Source organism: Ochotona princeps, chromosome 32 (assembly GCF_030435755.1).
Source record: "Ochotona princeps isolate mOchPri1 chromosome 32, mOchPri1.hap1, whole genome shotgun sequence".
NCBI lineage: Eukaryota > Metazoa > Chordata > Mammalia > Lagomorpha > Ochotonidae > Ochotona > Ochotona princeps.
In genome coordinates, this window is record NC_080863.1 from 4,154,688 (window position 1) to 4,177,093 (window position 22,406).

Genomic DNA, 22,406 nt, shown 5'->3' on the forward strand with positions numbered 1-22,406 from the left:
AACCCAAAGATATTCAAATAAATAAAAGGTAATCAATTAATTCAGGCAACATTTTTAATTATACTGAAGTAGGTAAGTTTTTTTTTTAACAAAATAAAGAAGCTAATATCATTTCATGATTATTTGCCATTTCAAATTACAATTAAGAATAAGGGATTTCCAACAAATCCTTTTCCAATTCAAGTTACATCTATTAACAAGATATTTCATTTTGATTTGTGAAAAAGGAGATCAAATCATATGTCTATTACTGAATTTAATTTGAAATATATATATAACTCTTTAAGGCACAATACTTTGTTTACTTTGTATCAACAAACGATATCCATGAAAATATATTTATGTTTTTATTGTGGATTAAATAAATTTCTCTTTTCCTAAGCAGTTAATGTCTCTATCCTTTATTTATCTTTAATTTATCAGAATCCAGAGTTCAGTGCATTTATGCAACCCTTTGTTCCAAAAATTCTTATTTTTAATTATCTGGCATTTTAACAACACAGGCACACTTTAGAATGAGCCAATTTTCAAAAAAATAATTCATAATTTTTTGAACTTCATTTCTTCACAGAGCCTGCATAATGATAACTGATATATTTCTACTTATGAAGTTTAAATGAAAAGTGACACACCTTTGCTTAATTGGGGACATGAACTCCTAACATTATACAAGAAGACAGCTGTCTTTGAACATGACAAGGGGAAAGACATCTGAAAGACTACATACACTAGGATGGTGGCCACAGCAGGATTGGGCGTGCACGTCATTTCATTACTGGAATTATTTAGAGTATGGCAGTTTACACTAACTGACAAGGACTGCTTGGACTTATAGGACATAGAATGCTAATCCTCCTTTTACTCCTAAAGCAACATATTTGCTGTACATTGATGCACTGCTATTGGAGAACAAACGTAACAGGATCATGCTGCCATCCCATTAAGATGCCACATGTTTATTACAATCAAATGGCATCCAAAATGCAATAGATTGCTATGGAAACGCAAGTGTTTTCATAGGCTGGCATTTATGACAGGAGCTGGTCACAAGGAAGCGGGATTTCATTTCACACAAGTGACAGTATTCATCATAAATATATAGACCAATAGATAACATTGAAGAACAAGAAGCAGAAAGGAAACAAGGCTCTCGCATACAGATCGATTCGCTTTGCTGCTGTGGGAATGACAGGCTTGGCTGGAGGAGGCTTCTTGTTGTTCTTGGCCTGAGATTTTCCCAGTCCGTTGTTGACTTCAATGGGTTTTCCATAGCAGTCATAATTGGATAGTTCAAAATCTCTTGGTAAGCTTCCAACAATGCTGAAGTCATTAGATCGCAGATCAGACTTTGAAGTACAAACCTTTTTGCATCTGGTCTCACCAACCTGAGGATAAAAAATAAAATTAAATGGAATTCAGCATACAACTCAAGGATGTTTTAAAAACAGCTTCAACATGAAGTTATTTGCAAACATTATGAAATACCAACAGAAACAACACCTGTTTATTATCAGACCGCCTAAATTTTTATGGATCTAAATTATTGCTTAATTAACAATGTCTTTATCATGAAGAAGTTGTTGGTTGATGATTTTATGCCAAGGAATCAGACTTTCAGGCTGATCAAAAGTTTGCTAGTGACAGGTGTTCCCAACTTCTTGATTAATGCTGAATTAACCAATCACACTCAGAGAATACAAACACATTATCTATACTTCAGCAAGTCTGCATCCTACATAGATGGTTCAGTTAATTTCTGAATTACTAAATTCGAGTCAATTCCTTTTCCTAGACAAAATAATTAGTTCACGTTGAATTATTGTGAGCAACGTGCCAAGCTCTTACAAAGATTATATTGTAGGCTAACTCCCAGGGTACTGGTGTAGTGCTAATATTATGGAAGGTGTCAAAGAAGTGAATTCTTGAACACATTGTCTAAGTCCTCCATGGTTTTTAACACTGTATTACGATCCACCTCTGGAATCTTCACATCTAAGTGAGCTTTAACTGTGAAGGGAAGCCTCTTTATTGTATATCGCCATTCCAGTTCCTTTTTTGCTTTTTTAGTATAATGTATGCACTGAGTAGCTCTGCCGATTGCTAATATTGACTAGGTTATTGCTAAGTTACATATGCACGTGTGTCTGCAGACTATAATGAATGACATTCCTCAGGAGTATTTTTCTTCTGTTTGAACAATGTTGGCTATTTCTTGGGCAGGAGTTGGAGGGAATGTTCACAGACGCAGAGCAAAAATACCTAAGACACACTGAACGGAACACCCATTTAAAGTGCAAATGCAAAAAATAAATAAATAAAAATAAATAAAACAAAAAAGAAGAAAATGCAATTGCATACCTTTCTGCAATTACACACTTAGCTTACTTCTATTTATCCCTAAATATGTACACATATTGGTATTATATTTCTAATGCTAGCACACAACTATTGGTTTTATAATTGCATGTTTTTTTCAATTTAATTGCATGATTTTTTTAATGTGCAGTTACATTTCACCAAATGTGAGAGCTCAGCTGAGCCTAAAAACTTATACCATCATATGGATGGCATGAACGTAAGTTTCAGATTCTAGTCTGTATCAATTTGTACAATGTGTCTAGCAAAATGTCTAGCAAATAAAATCACAAGCACACACACAGGGACTGTTCTGTATAGTGAGAGAGAGAACCAAAGTAGAAACTAAAAACTAAATTCTTTAAATCTGGTGTCAGAAAACACACACACACACACACACACACACACACACACACACACACACACACATATCCTTCCTCCATGATGCCCAATAGCAAATGGTTCTAAAAGGTGGAATTTCTTAGGACTGTTCACTGAACAATGTGTCAGTGAAGTTTTGTAAACTGTAACTGATTTGATTGCAGAAATTAAAACACACACACACACACACCCCAATATCACAGACTTCTGGAACATTACAGAAATCCTAGAAATAAATCACACGTGTATATTCAATAGATCTTTAGCAAAGTTACAAAGAACATGAACTGAAAAAACTTTTTTTTCAACACATGAGGTTGGGAAATCTGTTATGTACATGCAGAAGAATAAAGCTTGATTATACTTCTTCATCTCCCAGTTCAAAAGAAAATCAACACAAAATAGATTAAAGATTGAAGTGCTTATTCCTGAGACTGAGACTATCCCAGGAAAATGTATGGGAAACACATTAGGAACGGGCAAAGCTACTGGATCAGACTCCAAAAGCACAGCAATAACAAGCAAAACTCGAGAAACGTGGGTTCATCCAACTGCAAAAGCTTCTGTTTTTCTGCAAAGTAATGGTCAACCGTGATTATAAGATGCTGCCTGTGTTACTATCAGCCATTGCCCTCCTACTCTAAGGTGAAAACAGACTTTTTGCCAGTCCTTAGGTTGTGGGAGGCTTCCCCACTTTTCATAGACCAATACTCTGCATCAACTGTAAGGATACGGTTTTCCCTAACACGGAGTTACCACGATTTCAACAAAGTCAATGGTGTAAATCTATCTCTTACCAACCCATCAGTCTTAGCTCAATGGACAGTCTTCTGATTGACTGCTCCTCCCTGCCAGGGGACACCAGTCAGAGACTCTCGGGAGCAAGTGAACAGCCAAGCTTGACCCACGACTGGAAGCCTTGCTCACTGTTACATTAATGGTCCTGTTTGAAGATGAAGGCCTGAACTCTCCAGCTAGAAGTACTCAATACATTTTAATATGGCATTTTTTCCTTAAGTAACATTAGATCCGGGCATTTTAAATGTTACCGCTTAAAAATGTTCTGTGCTGGGTTTATTTTCATCTGTGACATGAAAAACAGCTGAATGCAATTCTAAGGATGCTTCAGACAGTAAATTATCTCTCTCAGTGGTGCCAAGATGGGGGAAGCCACTCCTTGGATAACTCCACTCTCACCTGCAACGTGCTGATATGAACGGGAGTCCCAGTGCCATTCACAGTGTTCTTTTTAGCAGCATTTCCACCTTTCCCATCTGCTTGCTCAGCCTTAGCAATCCTTGCTTTTTCTGCTTCCACTCTTTTGGGGTTATTCAGCATCACCTGGACGACAGCATACTCCACCAGGGAAGCGAACCCGAACAGGAGACACGCGATGAGCCAAACATCAAGAGCTTTCACATAGGACACTTTGGGGAGCTCAGCGGCAAGGGTTGTGCACTCAGAGGCCAAACTGAGCACTGAGAAGATACCTACAGGGACAGAAAGAGGAATTCAAGACATTCTACCGTCCTTACTCTTCAACTAAATTCCTCCCCTGTAACTTTCAATGGACCACGAACAATTCACACACAATGCTAAAAGACAAGAAAAAATAACAGATACACTCGGTTTATGTGAGGGCTAGTGATTATTTCCTGGCTTGTTTTAGACAGCCTTCACTTACATGTTGAATGTAAACCCAGGAACAACGATATAACATGGAAAAAACTATGAAACACAATCCACAATAGCAAAGACATGGCAACAACCCAGATGCCCATCAAAAGAATGGAAAAAGAAACTGGGACATCTACTCCATGGGATACTACTCAACCATTAAAAAGAATGAAATTCTCAATTTTCCTCAGTACTAGTTATTTTCCTGTCAAAATAAACACATCATAATTTGCCCTACAAACAAAACCAAATACCTTCTCAAGCACTATTCCCGTCCTATTTTCCAATGCTTTCTCTTTTAACAACTGATCATAGGCAGTGAGAGGCTCATGATGCTGTAGTATGTTAGCCTTTTCTTCTCTCTTGAAACCATTCCAAAAAATTGTTCCCCTTTTTTTTCACTTCAAAGAAACTGCCCTTGTTGAGCACATAATGCCTCTTGTGGCTTGCTTAATCCAACGGCAATCATTACTCCTGAACTCCCATCCTGACTTTTACAAAGCCACATCATTCCGGGGGTTACTCATTACCCCAGATTCGCCCAGAAGTGTATTTATTCTCCACATACAATGATTCCCCTGTGATTTCTCTCTCTTTCCCTATCTTCACAGCCATCTACTTTCTGGAAAATGTTAAACTTTTACTCCTATTCTGAGAGTTTAAAACCAGCTATCCCATTTCTGCACCTAACAGACATCTCAAAATTCAATGATCTACAACAAAGTTCCTGGTTCCCCCACATTCTCATATATACCTCAACTGCAGCCTTGCCTCTCCCACTTAATGTCAATTTCATCTTCAGAGTTCGAACAAAAGAAAAACAAATTACAAATACCTTTCGTCTCTACTTTCACTACCAACTGCCACCTCATGTTTACCGGCCCCTATACAATTACCCCTCGTTCATACCACGATTAGTTGCCTAAGTTATTGCAATAACCTCATAACTGCTCTCCTCGCATCCATTCTGCCTCGTGTCTGTCTCTTCCTTTATCAAGTTGGCAGTAAAATCTGTTGCAAAATAGAGTCAGATCATGTTCCAAAGCTTTCGGTATCTTCATGTTACATTCTAAACAAAAGCCAAATCATCAGCTCCCCTGGGAGGTGTCACAAGATTCAACCCTTATGACTGCTATCTTTCTGATACACCTTATACTATTCTTTCAACTAGATGTCCTCCAGCCATCCTGCCCTCCTGCTATCCTGTGGGTAGCAGTCTTTCTTAAGATCCAGCTCTTGAAGATCACTATCCAGGGCCTCACTCTTTAGAGCCCTAAGACTCTTCACTCTATCATTTCATTACCCAATATCACCTGTCTTTGAGATCTTACCTAACAAGCAAGGTGCCTCCCCAACTATGTTATCCCTGTGTCAGGATCTTAATGTTACATAGTATCTTCACTCAAGGGCTGTTAGATACATTGTTCCTGCTTACTAGAGGGTAAGTCCCTAAGTTCACAAAATGCTATCAGGCTCTCATTGTGGCCCCATGCTGATTTAAGCCACCGGTCTCAGAAGTCCCTGGTTGCATCAGCAGTGACCACTCCAGCACTGGACCATTGGGAGATGTTTCATGGGAACCACAAGCCTGGATCAAACAGCAACACCCATCCTACCCACCAAAGCCAGAAAGAACAGAGCAGCCGTGCCATCAAGGCAACTGTGCCGGACCAATCACAAAGGAACCACGAGCACTTTGAACTACCCATAGATCTGCACAGGAGCTGTTACACACTGCTCTGTCCGGCTCTAATGTTACCTCCCTTCATTCCCCAGGGAGTTTGGGAATTGAGCAATAGCTCCCCGCCTCCCTGTGCTGGGCACTGCAACATGAATACCTTGTTTCTTCCACCACTTTGATGTCACTGAGTGGCTGGCTCTGGGTTGAGCAAGAAATAGGTTTTGGAATTCCACAACACCTTAAGGAAATGTCAGAGTAAGAAGTGCCTGAAATACCCTTGGAAACAATGTGCAAGCTTAATTATCATACTTTAAATAAACAAAAAATGAACTTAGGTCTAGTTACACTTCTTAGTTCAATGCACAGCTAATTTTCATTTCCTAAAGAAATCAGTGTGTCATTTTATGTTTTTTTAACATACATACACCATTATTATGGAATTTTTCACATTTTTTGTTATAGATTTTGTCTTTGTAATTTTTGTTAGCTATAAAACAGCAAATTCTGTACTCAGATAATCAATTTCATTCCTTCCTTGCTGGTTTTCTGTTTAAAATCTGTATTTTATTTAATTCCTTCCATAACTTAAGATGGGGACTTGTGTACAAGACCTGTTTAGTAGAAGGAAAAAAAAAAACTGCATGTAGCAATCCATCACTCTGCAAGAAGTTAGTAAAAGCACAGACTTGCCTGCGTGAATCCCAGGTCATTTGCAGAAAACACACACAGAGATTAACGTTCTTCTAATATCAAAGGAAGTAGTCTTGCTTACTTCTTGAACAAAGAATTTCTAATTCTTACTCAGATAGAGTTTTTAAAGACTGGCTTCCGGGCCCAGCATAGTAGCCTAGCGGCTAAAACTCCTCACCTTGCACGCACTGGGATCTCATATGGGTGACAGTTCTAATCCCGGCAGCACCACTTCCCATCCAGCTCCCTGCTTGTGGCCTGGGAAAGTAGTTGAGGACGACCCAAAACCTTGGGACGCTGCACCTATGTGGGAGACCCAGAAGAGGCTCCTGGCTTTGATTGGCGCAGTTCAGGCTGTCTCGGCCGCTTGGGGAATGATTTAATGAGCCTAAGATCTTCCTCTCTGTCTCTCCTCCTCTCTATACATCTGACTTTCCAATAAAAATAAAATAAATCTTCAAATCAACCCGCCCAAAGAGAGGGAGAGAGAGAGAGAAAGAGAGAGAGAGAGAGAGAAAGAGAGAGAGAGAGAGAGACTGCCTGTGTTTTGTATCTTGGAGTGTTAACGACACGTGATCAGAGGACTTGAGCACCAAGGGGAAGGCAGCTGGACCTCTCTCCTCTGAGGACAGCAGAAGGCACAGCACACAATGATTTGTGCTTAGGAAAACGATGAAAGGGCATTTTCATTGCTCACATTTTTAAAATTTTCTTCTAAAAAGATTATTAGTTGGAAGGCAGAGTTATAGGGAGGTAGGGAAAGCCTGAGGGAGAGAGAAAAAAGATCCTTTATGCCCTGGTTCACCCACCACAAAGATGCACTGGTTGAGGCAGGGTCAAGTCAGGAGCTTCTCCCAGGAACCCCAGGCGAGTGGTGGGGAGCCTAGCATCCAGGCCATCTGCTGCTGCTTTTCTCAGGCCGTTCACAGGGAGCTGGGTGGTCCATGGAGCAGCTGAGACATGAACCATCTGCCATATAGGATGCCAGCATGGCAGGCAGCAGCTTGACTCACTATACCACAACACAGGTGCCACGATTTTTTTTTTAATTCATTTGATCACTGCTCCATACAATATGGGACAGTACACAATGTTGTTCAGAAAGATGTCCACTGAAATAGCTATTTGTTTTAAACTTTGGAACTTCAAGAATATGATTTTAGCTATCTGTGAATATCACTTCTTGATCATTACATTAAAATAGAAAAAGAATCAATTAAAATATCCCAAAAACGCAGAAGGGAAAACCCAGTTTGATTATAGAACACATACACATTAAAAAAAAAAACTAGTTTGGTAGCAAGTTTTGAAGAAAACCTAAAAATGAAATAAAATTGATTACAAAACTTTCGTTTCAAAGACATTGACTCTGTGGTTAGTGATAGGAACATTTAACGAGTCCCTGACATAAGAGAGAAGCAAGGAACACCTTACCCAGGGGAACCCTGGCAGCACTTGCGTCTGGGTTGATCCAGAAAGACAGCCAGGAGAGAACCACAATCAGCAAGGTTGGGGCGTAGACCCCCATCATGTAGAAGCCGACCTGTCTCCGCAGGGTGAAGATCACCTCCACACATGTGTAGTAGCCTTTCAGAAAGAAACCCACACAACACATGAGGTTCTTAACTCTCACACAAACACCAAGACCACCCCTCACCCCACACAGGGAAAGTCCCTTCCATCTGACGTAGCTTCACGCAGAAAACCGCATCAAAAAAAAAGTTTTCCTTTTAGCTATAAGTAGTTTATGTGATCTGAAAAAGTGACGTTCGAAAACCTATTTTACTCGACCTTTCTCAACTGCACTGTGACATTGAGAAATCTATCCCACATGCTCCTCCACTATGCAATGTCTGGGCTTTGAAGTCTCTCTGCACAGAATTTTCAATGGAGTCTAACTTTTGCATACCTACAGATGCAGTCGGAAAAGAGAGAGAGAAAAGATCTGAAGGGATCCCAGAAGGCACAGCAAATCAAGGTAGGACAGACCTATAAAGAAACACTGCTGAACGTTGGCAAGGTGGTTTTCCACCACACACACACACACACACACACACACACACCACTTCTTACAGAAAAGAGGCAGCCTTCCTGCATAGAGTTAAACCTTAAAAAGCTAAGAATTGGATGTTAATATGAGCACAAATAATGAATCCCTATTTTTGGCATATATACATATGTGTATGTATGTATATTTTTTTCTGAACACATATGTATATATATATATATATGTGTGTATATATATATAACACATTTAATGATTCTCTCAACTTTCTTAACCCCTACAGTCAAGACCTCGAAATGTTCTCCACTTAAGGCGAAGGACTTCCATGTTCCCATTCTGAGGAGCACACAGACACTGCTTCAACATAATTCTAGGACTGCCCTGACGTCACTCACAGCCCTCCAATCAGCACAAATCACAGAGAGAGTTCAAAACAGCCCGTGTTGCCTTGAGACAGAAAATGAGCGGTGGAAAAGCCCTCAGCACACCGCACTCAAGCGGAAGAGACATTCGCATATGTGGAAATCATTTTTAAACATTTTAGCCCTTTCAAATATGAAATTAAATATAACAGTTGATCCACATTAGACTACTTTACAGTAGAATGTCATTTATCATTTGCCACAAGAGGATGAATGAATATCAAAGATACTTGTTTTCAGTTTAAACTGAACATAATTATTTTGAAAATTAGTTTTACACATTTGGGTCATTAATATATGCTGAACTTAAAATTGGCTGTTTACATCCTATTAACAAATAGTTTACATTGGAAAGCTATTCTTCACGATGTGAATTATAATCGCTACTGCCTCTGAGAGATTGGAAAAGTGGCAGATCCATAGGTAACAAAATAACTATTAATTAATAAACTGTTTATTTGATTAGTAAAATTGAAGTAAATTCTAATTATTCCAGATGCCTTCACATTACCTCAAGAAATATAGAACATTTTTTAAAGTTTCTCAGAAACCAGGAAATAATTAAAATGTTCACAGTTTAAAAAAATCTAAGAGATAAAGCTACAAAACATTTCTTCCCATTTTCTGTTCATTACCACTCATCTTAACTTCCTACCTATGCTTTTAACTCAAAATTACATTCAATATTTAAAACTGCAAGTTTTACTGCAATCAGGAAGGTTTATGATTTTTCCTAAAAGTGATTCTGAAGTGCATTGCGTTGTGAGAGCCTCTCAGAGTAGGTTTCTCTGCATCCAGGCGATAGGAAATGAAGAACGACAAGTGTACCAATTCCCCAGAGTGCACTTTAAAGGGGAAATTTGCATTCCTCCCCACCGTGCCTAAATGGCATCCTAAATGCATATGTCCTGCAAGTTGAAGCCAGTCCCTGCTCTGCTCCTTTTAAGAGCAGTCTCCTAGGGAAGGGAGGAGAGATGTGGCTGCACTTGGTGGTAAAATGCGTGCCTGGGTATGACTGTGATTGACTCCATCAGCTTTTATGAGAAACATTTCTTGATCTTTTTTCATCTTTTCTTAGTACTGCTACATTTATGAGGGACAGGTGGGCAGTTAATTGATATAAATGTTCACTGAACAAATTCAATTTACTTTCTATTTCCTGTGAGGTTTTATTTCATTATTCACACAAACTTCCAATTTTATATACTTTTTTCTCAACATATTTCTTGAATTTTCATATTTCTACCAAAATTGAAAGGCATATTTTTTTAAGTTAAGCCTCAGTCATTATTTTTGGACAAACTCAAGACCATTCATTGCTATATATGACTCTCTTATGGCTTCCCACAATTCTACACTCAAGTATTCTATATATTTTGAATGTACTGTTCTCCTGAATGGTTTCTTGGTCACCCAACACAAAGTATGTTTTATTTATGTTACTATGATGTTTCAGGTAAATGTTAACAAAGCAAGTACCAAAAAGTACGTCAGTTATAAAGATTTGCTGTTTCTGTTTTTTTTTTGGTTTTTTGGTTTTTTTGGGGGGGGGGGTTGTAGCTACTGAGATTTCATGACTTACCTATATTAACTGAAAAAAAAATTATAAAAATGTATTTATCTCTTGTCTAAATTCTCATACTCTGTACCCTTTTAGGTAATGCTGAGTCTCCAAATGTCAATTTAAAGGTTAAAAAAAAAAAGGATTTCCCACAGTGTTACATAATTACTTTTAAGGTTTATTTGTTTGAAAACCAGAGTTACAAAGAAACAGAGAAAGAACTTCAGTCCACTAACTCACATCTCAGATGGCTACAGACAATGGTAAGGGTCCAAAGACTCGGGTCATTTTCCACTACTTTGTCCAGATAGGTTAGCAGGGAGCCAGATCACAGGCAGGGCAGCAGGGACACACACCAACAGCCACATGGGGTGCTTCTCTGTCAGCTCTGCTACAAAGCTGGGCCAGAATGTTGTAGCATAGCTTTGTGGAATGCTTAAAATCATGAAAAAGTGTTCATTATAGTTCCATCTCTGAATGAAGTTTAAACTTGTAAAAGTTTCTCTCAAATTTTATAAAACTAAGTAGACACTATCTATTTCAAATGCCAGGCATAAGCTCTGTATATGGTAATTTCAAAGAATAATAGGTCTCTCTGGGTAATTTAGCAATTTCAGATCCATTATTCGTGTGCGCCATTTAGTAAGTAGATACCCTTGTGGAAAATGTCATTGTCTTATTACCTGAGAGTATAAATTGGAGAAACTATAGTACTTAACATACAGGATGGTATGAAGATGAAATTACATGATTTTTTGCAGGATCTTAAAACAGATTAGTAGAGCAAAAACTCAGAGATATCTGCCAAGTATATGTTTCTATAGAACAGTCACAGAAAGGCTTTCCTTGGATTTCAAGATTTTTTTCATTCCTCCTCGAGACAGAAAAATACCCCTAAAACGGTAGTTCTCTCTTAATTTGAAGTACAAATAGAAGAAGGAATCCTATATTTGTCCCATGGCTGACATTTATTTGCATAGGGACATGCACTAAATCCTTCAGCCATCCTCCATGTCATTTATTTTATGTGGTAAACATAGAAACTGGTTTCATAATCATCAGTAAGATACCTTTATCATTTGTCTTGTTTCTTTGCCAATTGCTCATCAAAGCAATCACCAGGTCAAATTTTAAGAATTCTCCACACTGATGTCTATTTGTCAATGTATCTGATGATCTTCTCTCTGCCCCGAAGTACAACCCCTTTGTCCCAAAGGCTCTATGCGAGCCAGGACTACTGAGATACAAAAGTTACAGAGCTGCCAATGGATTTGAAATCAAATAACATTCCATGCAAATTTATCCTCCAGATTTCTATAGTTATATTTTTATAGTGTTGAAAATGCGCAACTGTTCGTTTCCCTCTTCTCTTGATGCCAACAATGGTTTCAATTGTATTTTGATTTTCATGAGGTCATGATGATAGCACCTGGCTTAGATAACTGTTCTCTCTAAATTACTATTTTTTTGAAAGATTTATTTTTTTTATTGGAAAGCCAGATATACACAGAGAGGAGGAGAGACAGAAAGGAAGATCTTCCATCCATCAATTTCACTCCCCAGTGGCCGCAACAGATGGAGCTGTGCCGATGTGAAGCCAGGAGCCAGGCGTCTTTTCCAGGTCTCCCACACAGATGCAGGGTCCCAAGGCTTTGGGCTGTCCTTGACTGCTTTCCCAGGCCATAAGCAGGGAGCTCGATGGGAGGCAGGGCTACTGGGATTAGAACCAGCACCTAAATGGGATCCTGGCGCATCAAGGCAAGGATTTTAGCCATTAGGCTACCGCGTTGGGCCCTTTCTCTAGATTCTATTCAACTGCACTCCACACATGTTCATTATTATACATCAACACAAATGTGGGGAATGGATTTAAATTTTAATTGTATCTATTCCTGAATATCTTTTGTAATGATTTATATCTCCAGAGGTAATTAGAATTGGACCATAAATTTTCAGCTCAACTAATTTCTACTACTAATGTAATAATCAAAATTCAATGATCTTTTTTTATATTGCTAAATGAAATAACATTAAGTTCATTATTTCAAATCCTCAATAACTTGTTTTGACACAAAGGGTCAATATTAATTAGATTCTGATACTATTGAATGATAAGCACTGTATTTTTTCCTAAAGGCTTGTTGTCACTTAATGAAAGAGGTTGGTTTGCTATGCTGCTCACAGTAACTATTCCAAGGTCCAGGCTAGAACACTATTGGTGAATGGTTTCAGACAACCAATTGTTCGAAACTCATCATGACTTGCTACACAGACGGAAGATAAGTGCCTTTTACACCTCACAACACGAGCCCGCCACCATCAAAAACAAAACAAAACAAAAACCGCAGCATGGCAATGGATGTGAATATACATGGACTCCACTGTTGATGCCCAGCATGTTCAGCATCAAACTGCATCTTGTCCACTGGGACTGTCCTGACAGCGCTCAAGGGAACTATCCTCAGGCTGAGGGCTCCCACCGTTAAAAAGCGGGGTGGGGGGAACGTTTTAGTTCCAGAATTCTATAAAGAGAAGCATTTCTATGTAGGAGTAAATAGGTTAAAAATAAAACCTTGGGCCCAGCGTCATGGCTAAAGTCCTCGCCTTGAAAGCCCCGGGATCCCATATGGGTGCCGGTTCTAGTCCCGGCAGCTCCACTTCCCATCCAGCTCCCTGCTTGTGGCCTGGGAAAGCAGTCGAGGATGGCCCAATGCATTGGGACACTGCACCCGCATGGGAGACCTGGAGGAAACTCTTGGCTCCTGGCTTCGGATCGGTTCAGCTCTGGCCATTGTGGCCACTTGCAGAGTGAATCATTGCACGGATGATCTTCCTCTCTGTCTCTCCTCCTCTCTGTATATTGGTTTTGCAATAAAAATTAAATAAATCTTTAAAAAAATGAAAAAAAACCTTGGTGAATGTAATTGAGCAAAAGGTTTTAACATGCAAATGCTAAGACGAACTTCTTATATTGAACTTATTTTCTTCATCTAGCTCCCTGTAATGTCCACCAACACTGAAATGAATCTTTCAAATGGAACTTAGTTTCAATTTTTAAAAACAATCTGACTTACCAGTGCCTTTATAGTACTTTGTACAGTTTCCATATTCAATATCCTCCTTTTTAATGTCAAATTGAGGCAAGGCAATTTTTTCTAATTGAACAGGATCCCCTGATTGCCAGATGAATCGTAAATCATCAGTTGTGTAACCAACTATAAGGAAAAATAAGCAAATAAAAACATTTGTTTGAAATACAGTTCACTACCTATGCTCTCCTGATATTTCTAAATATTAAACATAGCTAAAATAAAAAGATAGGACCTTCTTATTGCAGTTAACAATGTAAAGAGATAATATTTAGGTCCATTAATAAAAAAAATGACAAATACACTTCTTAAGGTTAAAATCACCATGTCAGAATTAGTTCAACATGGCATCATGGACAGTGACTCACACATTTGTGCCAGAACTCGTAGCTCATCCAAAAAGTGCACAAGTGATTCAAACACTCAATGAGTAAGGCAACTAAGTGTCTGAAGCAATCGCTGTTGTATCATGACTAGATGCCACTCAACAGCTCTGAAACAGGTATCAATACAGCTTCACTTGAAACCCTAAAGAACAGGTGCTTGGCTTAGGCAGCATGGCTCTAGTCTAAGCAGGCAGTGGGCTGGCCCTGATTCCACACTGCACATTTTAAAGCAGTGTGTTCATGCACCCGTGGAAGAATTGAAATGCAAACACACAGATGGAATTTTGAATAAGTACAGGAGTCTTCAAAAATTCATGGAGAACATATTACAGAAAACAGGATGCATTTCAAAGATATGTTGCAGAAATTTGTAACTTCCCTATTCAAACAACTTTTTAAAAATCCCCATGTGTACACAGATATGCAACATATGCCCACCGATATATGTGTAAAATCTAATTTTAGAGTTAAAAATCTGTATTTTTCAAATTTAGGTTCCATGTTAGCACAATTTTATTGCAACAAGTAATAATTCATTATTATTTGTTAGGGAGGCTGGGTGTGGCTGCGCCCATTGTCTTTCCCCTTCCTCCCTCCAGATATAGGAAGGGAAAAGAGACTACGTGGAAACTGTGATCTCTCCCAAACGCCTCTGCACCTTGGGATGGAGGGCAGCCACCCGACACCTCACCTGGGTCCCCGGCGTGGGGCATGCTCTGAGGGTCCTGACCCTAACCACCCTAATCAACTGTGTAAAAATCATCAAACATACAAATAATTAATCATTTTTAAAAAGAGAGATGATGCATTGCATCTAATTTTCATGTTTTCAGTCTCTTTTAACAAAGAAGTGACCACACAGACAGACACACATGCAGAACTGCACTGAAATCAGATTTGTATGAGAGGGGTTTATCTTTCTTAATAGTAAAGGAATAACTCTATGCTTCTTAAACAAAGTCCTCAGAGAATGCATAATCAAAAGCATTAGCCTGGCCACTCTTAGGGAAGACACGACGTTTTAAACATGTTATTTCCGTAGTCACTGCTAATTCTCTTTACATACAGCTCTCCAGTTGCATCTTGCAACGCTGGGTATCCATGGGAAACAATGTCAAGTCCAAGGGGCAGGAGAGAGTAATAGATAACCTGGAAGCAAAAAAAAAAAAAAAAATGATCTTAGAAAGAATTCAAACATTTCTAGGTTACCGAGTGGTGTGTACCAAGGAAAATAAAATGTTGAAATATTCGATATAGATATACCTCATGCTAACAAGAACGTCTCCATCCCGAAAAATGAAAAGGAGGATGTTTTCTTGGGTTACATCATGAAAATTGGCACTTTTTTCATTTGCAAAAAACAAATCAGGTTTCCACAAACATTTGTACATCGTGGGATCCACGGTCAGTGCATCCGAGCCCCTGAAGTCGCTGGGCAGCTTCAGCCTGGGGTCATTCCATTTCTGTCTCAGGAAGATGTTAACTCTATAGTCCTGGAAAACAACACATCGTGCAGGTGTGTATGAGCTGCTGCTTTTCAGACCATGTCCAGCAGCAGCACAAAGATCCAGCGATTCGCCACACAAACATGTTGCTCTACCAACATCAATTAGGAACACAACAGCAAATGAAGGTACCATCGGTAGTATTAGACAACAACAGCAACAGCAACAACAAAACCTCTTGTGTCTTTTTAGTGACTCTCTAGAGATATTTCACAGCATTTGATGGGCCAAACATCCGAATACAACTTCATTAGTGGTAGCTACTCATGTATACAATTGCTCATTAATGCATTTGCTTAAATAACAGTACAGAGGCATGCTGGTAGACATTTGATACTACTGTTACTCTTATCCCAAAATTAAAACTACATTTAGTTAAGAAGAAATAAGAAGCAAAAAGAAACCATTCTGATTTGCCCGATGCTAAACACAAAGCTATAAATATCCCTTAGTGATATTCCATCTGCCTTGCAGAATATGCATAATAAAGCATATTACCCATTATTATCAACATTTTAAATTTCTTTAACAACATAAAGTATGTATCCTAACAAGAACCCCCTGTTCTGTGGCCCTAACCTCTCCACAGAAGCTATACTTCACACGTGTTTTCATTTAGCCCTGAAGAAGTTGTCTGTATGGGTATTGTGCTTTTATCCCAATCCTATCCATAAGGACTGTTCCCTGCTTGCTCCTTAGTTTTATGTAATGCTACTTTTAAAATAAAATCTGCTTGACAGGCACAATCTCAGGCTTTCTCTCATGGACATTAGCAGGTACACCCACACAGGCACACACACACACACACAGAGTGAGCGAGAGAGAGAGCCAGAGACATACATAGTTTGATCTTCCACCAGTAGTTCAGTTCTCCAATGCTTGACACATCCATGGCTCGAATAGGTTGAAGCCAGGAGTTCAGAACTCTGTCTGAGCCTCTCACACGGACAGCAGTGGCTCAAGCCCTTGAGCCATCACCAGCTTCCTCCAGCATGAGTTAGCAGAAACCTGAATAGAGAGTGGAGCACCTGGACATGCACTGATGCTCCAGCTGAGATGCAACAGCCTAAGTGGTGGCTTGACCCACAGTGCCACAATGTAACCAAGGCTGTCCTGCTTTTCATATGCCTCCTTATCAAAAATGCTTTTTTTCTGATTTTTTTTCAGGGGGCTTTCTCATTTGTTTTAAGTGTTCTGTTTCATTTTGCTGGCTCTGTGAGTCTCGCGGCTGATGATCCAAAGATTTGCGAAATGGTATTTTGGTGAAATAGTATTTTCAAGAACATTTTCATTTATCTTGGATATTTAGCACACTCTTTTAATAGTTACCTTCCTCAGCTTTTAGAAAAATTTGAATATATACAAAGTGAACAGATGTATACAAAGTGAAGCAAATCTATGACTCTTTTAGGAGCATAGCAATACTTTTCACTTCACCCTCCCTCCTGCCCACCTCCCTCACCATCCCTCCTCCTAGAGTTCTCTCTGATTTTTCTAAGTTTTACCATGAAATATTTTCATTTCACTTGGCAACCACAGGCATTACGTTACATTACAATATCAGAGCTATCAACCCAGAAAACAGGAAAACTGCTCCTTAGGAGTGTGTGCAATGGCCATAAACAAGGCAATCCTACGTTGTCAATCTCATTTATACAGGCTATATTCTTTGGACTCTATGAGTGAGTTATGACAGATCAGTGAAATCATGGTGTGTGGTGCTTGTCTCGGGGACTGGCTTACTCCAGTAAACATGATGGTCTCCTGTTCTATCGGTTTTGTGTTGGCTGCCACAGGGGGTTGGAGGAGGGCTGAGTTTGCTTCCAACCAAACCCAGAACAGGTGGCGGAATTAGCCACAGGTGCAGCCGTTCTGAGGCTGCTTACCCCTTCCTCTAACTTCCTCCTTTAAAAAGGCCCTTCCCAGCTTCTTCCGCGCCATTCTTCCTCTGCAGCCCGTTGCTTCACGTCTGTCTGCCTGCTGCACGCAGAAGGTAAGCCCCTGACGGGCTAACTTTTTTTCCCATATTCGGCTGAGTTATTTTTTCCCTGGTGGTTGGCGAATGTAACATTTTGTTTGAGAAGTTGATTTTATTCTTTTTATGGCTGAGAAGTATATCATAGTATACGTATATACACCATATTTTCTTTATTGGGTCATCCGGTGTGTTGCTTCTGGGTGGATTCCGTCGCTGGGTGAATCGAGTTGCTACAGGCATGGTGATTTCACTTCCTTTAGATAAATTCCCAGGAGTGGGATGTCTGAGTCATTGGCGGATCTGTTTTCAAATTTGTGAGTTACCTGCATGCTGTCTTACAACGACTGCGCTGGTTTACGTTCCCGCCGACAGTGGATACTTTGCGCCGTGTCTTCCTCGCCAGCGCTTACCGTGTTTTAATTTCTGTATGATCGCCGTTCTAACCGGGGTGAAGTGAAATCCGTCAGTTTCATTTGCATTTCTCTGACGGCTATGTTGAAACAGCACTTCTTTTTTTTCAAATGTATGTTGGATATTCTAAATTCTTCCTTTGAAAAATGCCTGTTCTTTGTTGCTTTACTGGATGTTTTGTTGTGTTTGTGCTTTCTGAGCTCCTTACACATCTGGGTATTCAACTTCTAGCAGTTGCAGAGTTTGAACATACTTTTTCCCATTCCCTACTTTTGTTGACAATTTTCTTGGTGGTTCAGACTTATTGAAGCTCAATACAATCCCATCTGTCTGTTTTTGCTTGAATTACCTCTGCTTTGGGGATATTTTCCAAGAAGTCTTTACTCGCAGTGTTGTCTCCTGTTTGTTTCATGATATCACGTCGTAGATTTAAATCTCTGATTCCTTCGGAGTCGACTTTCATAGAAAATGTAAGGTAGGGCGTCTTAAGTAGATGCAATTTTCCCAACACCGTGTGCTGAAGAGATGGTCCTTGCTCCAGGAAGGTATCTCGGTGGACTTGTCAAAAAATAGTTAGCTATGGATGCGTGGGTTCCTTCCTTGGATTGCTATTCTGCTTCCCTCTATCTTGATTACAGTCACCCTGCAGTGGGTATTGAAATCCGGCGTTGTGGTGCCTCCAGCTTTGTTTTGCTTATTTAAAACTGTTTCAGTTAATCTGAGTCTCTGTGTTTCCTTATACATTTTAGCAACTTTTTCTAGATCTGAGAGGAATATCGCAGGTATTACAGTTGAGGTCCCATTGAATCTTCAGCTTGTTAACATAGTATATCACATTTATTGATTTGCTTCAGTTGAACTTCTATGCCAGGCATAATACCACCTGATAGGGCTGAATGAACTTTCTGATGTGTTCTTGGTCCATATTTCTCTTTATTTGCTTTATCATTTTCTGGTTTGGGAAGTAAGGGATTTTTGGTCCCATAGCTGGGTTTCGAACTCTGCCAGAATTACCTTACAAGGATTCCCCCACAAAACTGGAAATTGTCTCATTCAACGCATGATCCTTGGATTTTCTTGCTCACTGTTTTTAGGGCTTCAAAGACGCCTTTGTGTTAGGCATACAGCTATGTACCTGGGATTCAAGGCAAGCTGTAATAAACTCATACATACTTAAATATGCCTTCACATTTTACAATCTAAATGAATAACCGGTGTTAAGCATTCATTAAAGGATACAATCTCATTAGCTAGCATGCTTTGGTTAATAATTTATGACAGGTTCCAAATAATTGTCTAATTACTGGCTTTTAAAATGTTCTATATTACAACAACTACCTTGAAAGCCTATTTTTCACTTTTAATTATTCAATCTCAGTAATTATAGTTTTACCAATTATTTGGAAATGAACAAGTTTCCATCAGAAATAGACTTCTTTTGCTAGTGGTGCACTACTTAATTGCTTTGAAAGTACTTGGTGACAAAAATACTAGTCGTTGTACATTACAAACAGCACATGTTCCCCCAAAATTTCAGAATAAAGTAATACCAAAATTAAACCATTTCTAGCCAATAAGACATTTCCCAACAAAATATTATAACCAGTTAAGTTTCACTAATTATATTTTAATAACAACTGTTCTTTCTCTGTTTTATAACATTGTTATAACTCTTGTTGCCACTTTTTTAAAAATGTCACATATACAATATTTAACCCATTTGTTTCTTCACATTGTGATAAAATTTTACAGCAGACCAATTCTCACAGCATCAGGCAGCGCTACACTCAAGAATCTGTAACAGGGGCCTGGTGCAGTAGCCTAGAGGCTAAATCCCTCACATTGCACATACTGGAAACCCAGATGGGCACTGGTTCTAATCCCGGCAGCCCTGCTTCCCAGCCAGCTCCCTGCTTGTGGCCTGGGAAAGAAACTGAAGATGGCCCAAAGCCTTGGGACCCTGCACAGGCATGGGAGACCCGGAAGAGACTCTTGGCTCCTGGCTTTGTATCCGTGCAGCTCTGGCCATTGTGGTCTCTTGGGGAGTGAATCAATGGGTAAGTTAATGTATAATATAAAAATGAGTATGTATCCAATGCACATCTTATGATTTGATTGTTGCTTTTAGTTCTTGTTCATTCTCCCATGGCACTGCAGTCTTTCTATCTTGTTGAATTTTAGGGTTAGTAGTACTTCAAGCCTGTGATTATCAAGTGAACAGAAATTATGTTTTTGCAAAAATTTAAAAAAAAAGAGAGGAAGGAAGGGGGTATTGAGGAAAAAGAGAAGGGACAGGGAGTCTGGTTATCTTCTTGAAACAGCGTCTATGAAAAACATGACACCTGGGTTCGGCAGCATGGCCTAGTGGCTAAGGTCCTCGCCTTGATCCCATATGGCTGCTAGTTCTAATCCCGGCAGCGCCACTTCCTCTCTGTCTCTCCTCCTCTCTGTATATCTGACTTTGTAATAAAAATAAAAATAAATCTTTAAAAAAAAAAGAAAAACATGACACCTGCTATATTACAGAAATTTTAAAGTTTATGAAAAAGAACTGTCTTAAATGTGACTTAAAAGTTAATCTTTGAGAAGTTTTGAGTGAAGAGTTTTAAATTAACAAAAGGGCCACGGAAAGTAATTAAATTATACTTTAATTATTTTCAAAATGCCTCCTTGTTAGAAAAAAAAGGTTTTAAATTAAGGCTAAAATATGGAAAGCTACATTAAAACAGCAAAGGTCATGAGTATTTCCATTTTTCTGCTCCAGTGGGAAGGATCTTTTTTTTTTTTTTCTAAACAAAGAGGGCCTGCTTAGATTGTAAACCCCAAGAGCTGTCACCACCGAGTGTAACTGAGTCACAGGAACTTTAAGGACACAGTTCTGGGGGCTGAATTCCAGGACCAGAATATTCAACTTCTGAGAGATACCTCTGAAAGAGTGTCCTCAGTGTGAAGTGCTCACACTGCCCAAGGCGGCTTCCGTAGGGACATTGGTCACCACCTGCTCATTCCAACAGGCCGCATCTTTGAATACAGCACTATCGCGATGATTGGATTTCCACAAAGGAATTCTGGTTGGACAACTGACACTCAGACAGTAACAAGGACCAATCTGCTACTCCTGGGTGTGTGTAGCATGACCGCACATACACCTATGCTAAATACAGGTTGGTACATTTGTCCGTCACTTTTCACGCCATTGATTAAATGTTTGCTATATCAATTGATATAAATGACCAAATCACTAGAAAACGAACTCCAAACTTGGGCACTTCAAATCCTACTCTCCTGGCTAAAATAATACGTTTACTTGTGAAATTTAATCACCACATTCTTTTGAATAGCATAGACTGCAGAAAGAGATAAAGAATGTCCATAGTGACACAGAGATGGAAAAACAGCAAATTTTAAATGCTAAAAACATAGATTTTCTTTAAACCTCATATGCATGGTAATCAGTGTGAGTTTTTAGTAATTAATGATAAACAAGTGTGTTTTGTGGCATTCCCTATGTGGAAAAATTCTGACATAATGAGATACCTCTGCGGAAGAACGTGGGAGCACAAAAATTATTCACAAATGTTTAACACCAAGTGTATCAGTGTCCTGTTGCTGTAAAAATCACACAATCCTAATTCAACACCAGAAGCAGGAAGGCATTGCAATGCAGAGGGGAAGACATGTGTTGGGACACTCAGATGCCAATTCAGGCTCCTCTGCTTCCAGTCCACTTCCCTACTGGAGAGACTGGGAGCAGTGGATGAGGGCCCAAGCACTTGAGCCCCTAGCACTCACAGGACAGACCTGGACGGAGTGTCAGGCTCCTGGCTTCAGGTTGGCCAACCCCAGCTGTGATGGCCATTGGTGGCCAGTAGATCGTCCACTATTAGGAAGCTCTCAATCCCTTCTCTTCTTTCTCTCTTTCCCTGTCTCTTCCCTCTGCCTCTGTCTGTCACTCTGCCTTTCACATAAACAAATCTTTAAAATAAAACTTAAAAGTGAAAAACCCCTAGAAATCTCTAATCTTGCAACTAGTGATTCAGAAGATTAAAGTCAATCTCACTGGACTTGAAATGTCTCTACTACAGAGACCCTGTGATTATAACAAATCCACCTGGATAAAATGGGGTAATACTCCCAGCACAGGGTGGTTCATTTAATCACTCCTGTCTGTCATTTGGAACATGCCCGTAGATTCTGCAGACTAGAACAGAGAAAAGCTCTAGAGGCATGTCTACCATAGGATGCAAAGCCTGACGATGAATAAC

General features: G+C 39.4%; 1 protein-coding gene across 1 annotated transcript in view; it reads right to left on the bottom strand.

Annotated features, from left to right (window-relative positions):
• Positions 1 to 504: 504 nt before the first annotated feature.
• GLRB (glycine receptor beta) overlaps positions 505 to 22,406 on the bottom strand; it is a 45,258-nt gene continuing 23,356 nt past the window's right edge. Inside the window, exons 5-10 of the mRNA XM_058657477.1 lie at positions 15,511 to 15,740; positions 15,314 to 15,396; positions 13,847 to 13,987; positions 8,219 to 8,371; positions 3,934 to 4,226; positions 505 to 1,385 (exon numbers count right to left, since the gene is read on the bottom strand). Of these exons, the coding sequence (XP_058513460.1) occupies positions 1,089 to 1,385; positions 3,934 to 4,226; positions 8,219 to 8,371; positions 13,847 to 13,987; positions 15,314 to 15,396; positions 15,511 to 15,740 (1,197 nt within the window). The 3' untranslated portion in view covers positions 505 to 1,088. The remainder of the gene's footprint in view (positions 1,386 to 3,933; positions 4,227 to 8,218; positions 8,372 to 13,846; positions 13,988 to 15,313; positions 15,397 to 15,510; positions 15,741 to 22,406) is intronic.